The sequence below is a fragment of the Anabrus simplex genome, chromosome 2, assembly GCF_040414725.1.
Source record: "Anabrus simplex isolate iqAnaSimp1 chromosome 2, ASM4041472v1, whole genome shotgun sequence".
Taxonomy (NCBI): Eukaryota; Metazoa; Arthropoda; class Insecta; order Orthoptera; family Tettigoniidae; genus Anabrus; species Anabrus simplex.
Window position 1 is genome coordinate 20349600 of NC_090266.1, and position 11412 is coordinate 20361011.

The window sequence follows — 11412 nt, forward strand, 5'->3', positions numbered from 1 at the left end:
TAGAAAGATCTTTATAGTGTGCAATACGTTACCAGTTGTGTGACGTGCCCACTTGGCCCACAGATGTATGACAAATTTATAACGTGGCGGGTCACTTTAATATTAAAATAAATGATATGTCATTGTTTCTCCAGAAACAGTATCCCAAGGGCGCCAGTCTTCAAGCTTATGGCTTGAAAACAAAAGTAGATAATTAATAATAATAATAATAATAATAATAATAATAATAATAATAATAATAATAATAATACGTAATGAGACTCAAAAAACTCCCAGGGGTGAGGTGAACGGAACACAAATCATTAAGTACACTAACTTGGAAAGGATCATTAATAATCATTTCATAAAATACAAATTAAAACAGCTATTTATTAAGATGAAAAACGTGACGTAACGGCGTTTTAACGAAATCTGAAACTTACGGAAACAAAAGAAAAATTGAATGAAATTAATTTTAAAAATGCACTGATGCGCGAAGACTTGCAGTAACTTATGCCATAAGCTCACCATATGTAGACTCTGTTGTCTTGAAGCTGATGATGTGTGGATCTCGTACTGGCTGCCTTCTCTGTTGTTGGATTCCAGTTCTACTTCTACATTTCCTGTCCTTAACACTTCCTACTGTACTCCTTACATAAAGTCGTAATGAGTCCTAATTTTAAGTGCAAAACCACCATGGGTTATGTTCATGGAGAGAATACATTCGTATTCTTCCGTATTACGGAACAGTAGCGTAGCTAAATTCATAATAAAAGCTCTCCTGCCCTATACTAGTCAAAGCCGGTCTCCCGTTGACTACCTCTCGTCATTGAGATAACAAGTCCCAATGAGAGTAACTTTTGAGTAAAATATACTCAGATGCGAAGTGAACTAAGTTAAAATCTTCTCCGATGTGTAGACGTAGAATCGTAGTAAGAGTATCTTCCAAGCGTGAGAATCAGAATCAGAATGTCCGAATACAAGTGAAAATCTGCTCACGAGTAAGAATACTAGTATGAATGTGAAAACGACTGCTAATGCTAATAAGAATCTGAATGTCCTCTCCAGCCCTTGTCGGTGGTATATATCGGTTCAAAAGTCTCCTTCCATAAGCCATATCACATGGTCCAGTAAGATTCGAGGTCCCATCCCTTCTCCGATGTATAGCTGTGAATCCATCACGTTGCTTCATTACATTCATTCACATAGGCTGAACTTTCCCGCTGAAATAAAGCGTCCCGAAGCGGAGTTTGAAAAGTGGGTATTAATAATGTATCAACTGTCTCTTCATGAGGTAGAGAGGGTAAGGTCTCTCGTAACCTAGATGACGTACTTTTCCTGGAATTGGGCTGAAATTAGCCTGCTGACTCTGGTCACCTCACAACGGCTATTGGAAAATTTACTGCAAGTTATAAATATGCATGATGTTGAAATATTTTACCCAATAATTTGTTCGTTCAGAATACGTTATAGACGCGATACAAAGAAATGAAATGATGATTGAAATGGATGATAAAAACCATATATATATATATACATATTAATTTAAACATGACCTATCAGTGATTAAATATACACATCTTATCAATTAATTTCATAGTTCAATAATTAAAAACATGCAGTGATGTCCCAATCATCACAGTTGATCCCAATTCTGACTCCAGTTATAACCTGTAGGCGGGTGCATAAGTTCCAGTTTTAATAATAAAGAACCATTACAAACTCCCAAAGACAGGATTTCCTCTCATCATTTAATGTAGTCATCAAGAACAAGCTATCCTGTGGCTCCTCTAGTAATGCAACAGTTTCCCATCTGTTATACCTGATGTCTTAAATATTGCCTAAGTTTGCTAACAGTCTATATGCCTGTTACTTTCTCCTAAGCATAAGATCTACTTCAGCGGAGACACTGATTAGTTGCTCAGTTTAAACATCAGCTTAAAACTTCATATATTTTGCCCTCTGTATTCCTGCTGCTGCCAAGGAAACAGAGCCAGTGGCAGTGGTCTTTGAAGTTAAACAACGTCTGTGAAGGGAGAGAGGAAGTAAAGTGCACGGTTGATTCCTGATCTGGCCCACACCACAGGAATACAGTGCCTCTGAAGATGAGAGAATGTGAGGACAAAAGTTAACAATTTAACTGTCACTTTATGCGCATATACTGTGATGTCTGCGTTGCCACTTGGCTTTTATCTATCACCACTCCTTCTTATTCAGATGTTGTCTCCTTCCATGACAAAGATGGACCAAGTGAAATTCCATCCACTGTGTGTTCTTATTATTAACTTCAGGAAGTTACTTTTGCATTGTTTATTTATTTTAGCCTCTGGCTCATGTGAAATGCCACCTGTTAACTTGTTAATAGAGACATCTCTTTTCTTTTTAGGTGATGAAATTTTGGCAGTGAATGGGAAAGCTCTTCATGGCCTGAGCCACCAGGAGGCCATCAATGTATTCAAAGAATTTAAAACAGGTCAACTATTACTGCACATCGGCCGAAGAATTCCGAAGCGTCGAAGAGAGTCTCTTCCTAGGCCAATGGTGTGAATGAACCTCACAACTGTGTTATCTCAGCACCCACCAAAAAGTTAACAGTGAATCTAAAATCTATGTCATTAGCATTAGGTCAGACTCTAGTGCTTGCACGAGAAAGAGGATGCATCTGTGTGAACTGCATATGGCGTTCTTCTTTGGGTAGATATCAAAACTTTTTATTAAATGGATTGTTCAAAATTTTGTCCAGTGAGAAAACCAGCAGTGTGTCTTCAGGGAGAACTAATGATGTGTCTTTCAAACCAAATTCTTAAAAAACATTTTCCTGAAATCTAAAACAGGATCTCATCGGACATTCCTCCAACGTTAGGAGTTGGAAGAAAATCGAATATAAAACATGAACTCTCTCATGATCATAAGTACTGTACCCAACGCACAAAATGAGGATACACATTGCTGATTTAGAAAGTTCTTGTAGACGACTCTGATACAAAATATTCTAAAGTCTCTCATTAAATCTTTCTTTTTGTTACAAAGAAGGGATAAGAAGGAAAAAGAAACGTACTTCCTTGAGTTTATTTTGCTATTATATTAACAGAGTAAGGAAATTACTTTTAAACTCATTGACAGTTAATGAGTATTATCAGTATTACTAGTCTTCGCCAACGGCAAGTAAAACAATTAGAAAAAGCATTGGAAGGTTTCCTCTCTCTTTATTAAATAGGCACCGCAATGTTGTATTTGAAGTATTATTTCATATTAGCTTCAAATACATAGAGAGAGGATAACATATTCTTCAAGCTAGAAGAAATCTTGCAGTGGCTAACTTTAACAAGTTTGTCTCATACCAGAAGTAAAATGTCACATTATCGAGCGAGGTGGCGTGGCTGTGAGCTTTGGAAATGGTAGGTTCGAATTCCATCGTTGGCAGCCCTGAAGATGGTTTTCCATGGTTTCCCTTATTTCACGTCAGGCAACTACTGGGGTTATATTTTACTTAAGGACACAGCAACTTCCTTCAAAATCCTAGCCCTTCCGCACCCTTATGTCGTCAAAAACCTTCAGTGTGATAACGCGACGTTAAACAACCAGCAAAAATATAAATATAAAATTCCATATCATTATATGATACCCTTCTATAGAAATTTGTGTGAAAGTTGTCAGATGTTAAAAACCTACTTATTTCGTTTCACCATTCTCTTAGTAATATACAAACTTATCTGTTGGCTTATCGGTCCACCCACACTCCACTGGGGTGAAGGCAAATTACCATCATTTTTTCTACCTTATTATTAAGGAAATGAGGAATTGTGACAACTAGAACATGTCCACTGAGAGCCCAAGTACATAAGATACAAGATTCAAACAATAAAATTATCGAATGTATATTGTCTTGAAGGGATAACTTACTCAACCTGCTCTTCAGAAATAGTCATTTTCTTTTTTCACCTTTGATGATTGCCATCAGCTACGAACAGTTGCTCTTAGCAACCTCACTATAGAACATTCCTCCATGCACACTATTCAAAGACATGAACTGCTTTTCCCTTTCCCTGTCCTGTTACTTTGACCAACTAAAAGTACAACCCCATCTGCATGAACTTGATCACTTCTCCCCGAGACTACTCCACTTTCAGAGTTTGATTTTTTCGTCATATAGCTTAATTACATTTATTAAGAAGAAAAATATGTTGTAGAACTCACTTATAGTTGGCTTAAAATATTTTTAACAATTATTATATCAGCCATAAATTTGTTTTTATATTTTTTTACCTGTGGTTTAACGCTGCACGAAGGTTTTTGGCAATGGAAGAATGGGATTGGGAATGTAGCGGCCATGGCCTTAATTAAGGTACACCCCCAGTATTTGCTTGGTTGGAAAGTGGGAAAACACGGAAAACCATCTTCAGGGCCGCCAAAGGTGGGATTTGAACCCACGATCTCCCGAATGCAAGGTCACAGCCACACGACCCTAACCACATGGCCAACACACTCCGTAATCATAAATTATTAACAGCAACTGTTTACTTATACAGAGCCATACAGATACAGTATTTATTCTTATAATTCTGAACAATTCAGTAACAGAGGTCAAACCTCCTTGACATATTTGAATATGTACACTTTAGTAGAAGTGTTTTGTAATCCAATTTTTCAATACTTCTGTATCACTTAGGCTGACAGTAACTTTCCTCACATTGCAACACAGTATTTACAGATTTTCTCGCTGCATTCGAGATTGATTGGTGATGCACAAAACAAATACTAAGACGACATCAATTTTCTTTTTGCAGAAGGGCAGACATGACACAGCTTTTTTTTACTAATTGTTCTGTGGCATGTGCACCAAGAAAAGTCAGAGTCTCACAGACGAAGGACATTGTTTCAAAATTAGTGTCGATACCCTTCTTTCCCTTAGCGGTTACGCAACTACACTGATATCTCTATATGTTTGGTGCATTTCCATCAGTGCTACTGTTTCTTTCCCTTACAAACTGTTGAAGACATTTCATCCCATTCCAAAAGCACACTATCAATGCCTAGTCCAAATTTGAAGGTCAATGACAGGAAGGTATGCATCACACATGCACCATTCAGCATAGCAGTGAATGGTATTATGAAGATGCAAGTTTTCCAGGAATTAATCTGAAATATGTAAGAAGATATTTCTAACAGTAAGCCACTGCAGTCTTCCACCTTGTACAACATCACAGCTATAGTCTCACTTCCTGGAACCATAGTTATTTATGTAATGGTTTCATCATCTTTAATAAAGAAAACGTTCTTGATATACACAGTTTTTTCTGCCCCCCTCCTTCATCATCAGAGGTAAGGCAAATAACCATTAACATTTCTGAAATGTAGCTGAAAAGCTTAAGTTTGAATTAATGTGTTGGGCTACTGTTTCGCTGATTCAGATGCTATAATTGTTTTTATTGTCAGTACCAACATATGTGCAGAAATTATTGATGAGCAGTCATCACAGTTCAATATTTATTTATTTATTTATTTATTTATTTATTTATTTATTTATTTATTTATTTTATTATTTATTTATTTATTTATTATTTATTTATTTATTTATTTATTTATTTATTTATTTATTTATTTATTTATTTATTTATTTATTTATCTATTATCTATGACAGGCAGTCAAAGACATTTATGTTGCTGCAGTAAGAATTGATTGTAGATGTCTTTTGTTCCAAATTGTTAAGGGTCTTACACATGGCCATACTATTTCACATTCATTGTTTGTTGTTTACTTGGATTATTTACTGATTGGTACAACATGGCATGGAGGGATTTAATTTGGCTTATGCTGATGACTTGGTCTTAATGGCAGATTGTGCTGAAACCATACAGTCTAATATCTAACAACGTGCACGGAAATGCTACGAGTATGATATGAAAATTACACTACAATGATGCTGATTCAGAAGAAACATAAAAAGAAATTAACTCCAGGAGGGAAATAAAACTGGAACAGATTGATCATACTCAAGATAAGTTTTCTCTTAGGATTGTTGTATAGGAGTGAAATCAGATCAAAGTGTAGGGAAGCTGATGTAGAAAGTTCCCAGTGGTGATCAGCAGAATTTTATACGAAAGAAACGACTATGAAGCCGAACAAATACCTACATCACTCAGTTTTCAGACCAACATTACTGCACAAGTCTCCAGCAAGACAACAAGCATCCGGCCTCATCAACCGAGTAAGTCAACTTACACCACTCACCTACCATCTCATATCCCACGCAACAGACGTTCTCTGAAATGCAACTTTTTCCATTTAGATTCTATAACTACCCAAGAGCTCAAAATAAATACTATTATTCCACAGGATGATCCACCAAGTTCAACTGCATAATAAGCGGCCTCAGGACAGCCCTGCTAGCACTACATGTAACGTACCTCATGTTCGACAAGTTTGCACTTCGCCGGCATAAGCATTACACAATATATGAGGTGTTCCATTACTAAAGTACGCAGTTTAATCATGAAGAAGATATAGAACTCAACACAAAAGTGTAACGAACCTTATTCGGGACCTATGGACATGACAATGAAATTTTATCAGTGTTGTTTACTACGATTTTTAATTAGATCAAGTGATGTTCAATGACTTCTACATGTTATTTTATCTTACGTTCTCAAGCAGCTATTGTAGATCAAGGAATTATCCTCATTAAATAATTGTAATGATGGCTAGTACAAAAAAGTGGGAACAATGACGGGAGTGCATTCCCACTGAAGACTTTAAAGTCAAGAAGATGGATGAATCAGTGCATACGTAGGGTCCTGTTAGGTAAATGTTACCTAGGAGAATTATGGACTTGGTGATATAGGGTAAGAGAAGCAGAACAAGATCTCAAAGTCACTGCTTTACAGTTATTTTAAGGTAAGACATGTAGAAATAAAAGAAGCCACTGCATCTGCTGTAAACACAGGCTAACGGAGGTGCTCAATTTAACGTCAGGTAATGCCTGGGAACTGCTGCATTATAGCAACCTCGTACTTTCTGTATGAGTGTCCCATTTCAGACCTTTTTAATGTGCATTTGCACAAGTCTCTCCCCCATAAGAGTGTACGGTCAAAGACAGTATTGAAAGCCCTCTTCCTTTGTCTCTTTTTGTTCTTACGAGATTGAACTTTTGTGAATTTATTTTCATTCAGTTATCAAGTGCCCATTCATTAAATTGGCTTGTAATAACCTTGTTTGGGATCATTGTATGTGCAATACAATCATCCACAAATCATCTGCAGTTTTAGTTTGGCAGATCGTTGTTAAATATCATAAACAGAAGTGGCCCAATTACACTACCATGTACTACTTTTGACATTATGGCAACTTCATTAGAGTATTTACTTCCCACTTTTAATCTTTGTATGTAGTCTGTCAAATATTCCTGGACCCACAGAACCCCACTTTTATCAGTCTTTATTTCTGCCAGTTTTTGGATCAAAATATTATGTGGTACTACATCAAAAGCTTTAGCATCAACATTGAGTAGCGACTCACTCACTAATAACCTGAAAGAGCGATAACATCTGGCTCTTGCAGGAGAATTCTCTTCTATAACCTTACTCTTACGAAACTGCACTATGGATGCTCGCATTATTTAAGTTGTTTGAGGTTACAAGGTCCGACACATGTGCCTTCTCTTCCTAACAAATCATGTTTCAACTATAGATAGTGATAAGCTCAAACTAAAATTTATGCCATGAATATCTTACGGAAAGGTCTAGAAAACCAAGAATAATGGCAAAGAGGATTTGTCTTGCTGACCACATGACATCCTGTAATCTGCAGTCCTTTGGGCTGAGCAGCGGTCGCTTGGTAGGTCAAGGTCCTTCAAGGGCTGTAGTGCCATGGGGTTTGGGGTTTGGTTTTATCTTACGATAAACATGTCCCAAGCCATACAGCATTGCTAGCCATTTACCATGGCTACTTTTGTCTGTGGTTGGAGTGTGCTGTTTTGAGATTCTATGGAGCTTGGGTTTTTAATATAGTTTACAAATAAATACTTTACTCAGTTTTAAGTACATTACTGTAAATGTTACATTTACACCACCTAACCAAGGCCATGATGGAGAAGGAGATGTAGCCTAATATTTCTTTACATTTTGTTACTTACAATGGCCTAAATCTCCATGAAATAGTAGCTATTCTGGAGGAAGACAACTCAGCTGAGGCCAGGAGTATTTTCATTGAGCCTCCAGAATCGGTTATTCAATCGAATGAGGATTTTGGGGAAGATAGTGGGGGGTTGGGTGGGTGAAGTCCCGGTAACCTCACAGGGCACCAACTGCAAGCTGGCTGCAAAGTTTACACCACAACAGCTTCAGAAGACATCATCAGACTATTTCCGGCACAATAAATCTATCTAATAATGACAATGATGTCAGAGCAATTCCTTCTGAGCTACCACTTCATTCTAGTTGAAAACAAATTATCAGGAATCCCATAAAAAAGAAGAAAGAGGCCAGCGCAAACTCCTCTGGAGGAGGAACCGCTAATGTCAATAAATGAGGAGGGATGGGAGTAGCAACAGTGACCCCATTGGATTTGGACAACGAGGATGGTCCTGGTGTCGACTCTTGAGTAGACCTGCTCTAAAGAGGCCGAAGAAACCAAAACTTACTGGTGATAAGTTTTATGGCAGAAAGGAGATTTGATTGAAAAACTCAATACTTTCCCAGAACCAAACTCTTCGAGATTCAAAGGTAACAATGCTGTTGAATTGTTTGAGATGTTCATGGATGAGGAACATTAAATTAAACTGTTATGCTCTTTTTATAAACTGGGCAAATCAAAACATGACTAAGAATGAAATTCGATCATTCATTGCTATCCTTAATTTGAGTGAATATTTGGGGCTACCCTAGTAAGTTCCTTCGATTCTTCCTTACTTCCATAACCATTTCTAACTCTATTTCTTTCCAGTCTGCACCTCCTTCTTAATCTCTTTAATTCTCTGTTATAATATAGTGGATCCTTACCATTCCCTACCACCTTTAAAGGTACAAACCTATTTTCACAATCCTCAACAACTGCTTTAAACCCATCTCAGAGTCTGTTTACATTTTTATTTACCATTTTCCAGCGATCATAGTTACTTTTTAAAAACTGCCTCATGCCTGTTTTATCAGCCATATGGTACTGCCTAATAGTCCTAATTTTAATACCTTCCTTTCTTTCACATTTATTTGTAACTACGACAAAAACAGCTTCGTGATCACTAATACCATATATTACTTCGGTTTCTCTAAAGAGTTCATCTGGTTTTATCAGCACCACATCCAAAATATTCTTCCCTCTAGTTGGTTCCATCACTTTCTGAATCAGGTGCCCTTCCCATATTAACTTATTTGCCATTTGTTGGTCGTGCTTCCTGTCATTCGCATTACCTTCCCAATTGACATTTGGTAAATTGAGATCACCTGCTACTATCACATTCCTTTCCATATCATTTCCAACATAGTGAGAACATCTCTGCATCCATTATATTATTTCTCAGCAATGGTATGATGATAAATAAGGATAAATGTCAGGTTGTGAGTTTCACAAATAGGAAGAGTCCCCTCAGTTTTAATTACTGCGTTGATGGGGTGAAAGTTCCCTTTGAGGATCATTGTAAATACCTAGGTATAAATATAAGGAAAGATCTTCATTGGGGTAATCACATAAATGTGATTGTAAATAAAGGGTACAGATCTCTGCACATGGTTATGAGAGTATTTAGGGGTTGTAGTAAGGATGTAAAGGAGAGAGCATATTTGTCTCTGGTGAGACCTCAACTTGAGTATGGTTCCAGTGTATGGGACCCTTACCAGGATTACTTGATTCAGGAACTGGAAAAAATCCAAAGAAAAGCAGCTCGATTTGTTCTGGGCCATTTCCGGCAAAAGAGTAGCGTTACTAAAATGTTGCAAAGTTTGGGCTGGGAAGACTTGGTAGAAAGGAGACGAGCTGCTCGACTAAGTGGTATGTATAATGCTAAATGGTTTATTTTGTCATCTATTCAATACACATAAATTTTACATTTAGGAATTTATTATTAATTCCGCTTGAAACATGTTTCGCCCTTCATTGAGGGCATCATCAGTCAAATTACCTCCTCAAGGCAAAAATCAGGTACCTGATTAGTATTTATCATGCACAAGATAATACACATTACAATGGGAAAATTAAGTTCAGCAGTGGTCCTCTGAAGAATAATTGATGCACTCATAGTTTTACTCAACTGTACAACTGGATAATGTAAATTTACTGTATAGTTACCAACCATTGGCAGTAATTTTTGTTAAAAACATTGACGCCGAGCACTATACCCTATACCCTTTCCCCACCGAATGTTATACTGTAAAATTTTTTATAAACTTTATAATTTCCTATGATTGATTGATTGATTGATTGATTGATTGATTGATTGATTGATTGATTGATTGATTGATTGGTTGGTTGATTGATTGATTGATTGATTGAGTGATTGATTGATTCATTCATACATTCATTCATTCATTGATCGATTGTAACACAGTTCTTCCTGAGATTGATTGATTATCTTATCAAATAATTCTGAATCAGCGTCAGCGCTACCCTTTCCCGGTCTGTACACTCCAAAGACATCAAGTTGCCTATTATCTTTAGAGAAGAGCCTTAAACACAGAATTTCATGTTTTTCATCCTTAACTTTTTCGTAGCTTACAAATTATTCTTTCCCCAGAATGAATACTCCCCCTCCTACCGTTCCTACCTTATCTCTATGATACACACTACAGTTCTGTGAGAATATCTCTGCATCCATTATATCATTTCTCAGCCATGATTCAGCTCCTATTACAATATCTGGTAAGTATATATCTATTAAATTACTTAATTCGATTCCTTTGTTTACAATGCTTCTACAGTTGAGCACTAACCTTTTTATGTCATCCCTACTTGATTTCCAGTTCCCTCTTCCCTTATCATCGCTCCCTAGGCCACCCCGTTTCCCTGAATGTACCTGCCTATAACCCTTCTAAACAAGTTTCCTAACTTATATGTACCACTGCAGTTTAAGTGAAGGCCATCTGGGCATAGATCCCTGTCTCCTACCCACCCATTAGGATCTAGAAATCTCACTCCCAGTTTCCCACATACCAACTCCATAGTCTCACTTAAATCCCCAATCACCTTCCAGTCAGTATCCCTCCTACAGAGTATTTCACTGATAACAATCTCCGCTTCCTTAAACTTCACCCGTGCTGCATTTACCAGATCCCACACATCCCCAACTATGTTGGTACTTATACCTGCTTGCCTTACGTTGTTAGTACCATCGTGAAACACTACCACCTTCTCCTTTCCCTCTTCCTTCTCTTCTACTTTCCTCAACATCTGCCTCAACCTAATTCCTGGATAACACTCTACCCTGGTTCCCTTTCCTCCACACA

At 37.2% G+C, this 11412-nt stretch overlaps 1 protein-coding gene across 4 annotated transcripts in view; it reads left to right on the top strand.

Moving 5' to 3' along the window:
- The window catches only part of LOC136863886 (uncharacterized), a 381085-nt gene extending 375822 nt beyond the window's left edge, over positions 1–5263 (top strand). For all 4 annotated transcript variants that reach the window (XM_067140277.2, XM_067140279.2, XM_067140281.2 and 1 more), the window contains exon 4: positions 2366–5263. In XM_067140277.2, coding sequence (XP_066996378.2) covers positions 2366–2526 — 161 coding nt within the window. In that variant the 3' untranslated portion in view covers positions 2527–5263. The remainder of the gene's footprint in view (positions 1–2365) is intronic.
- The last annotated feature ends 6149 nt before the right edge of the window (positions 5264–11412 follow it).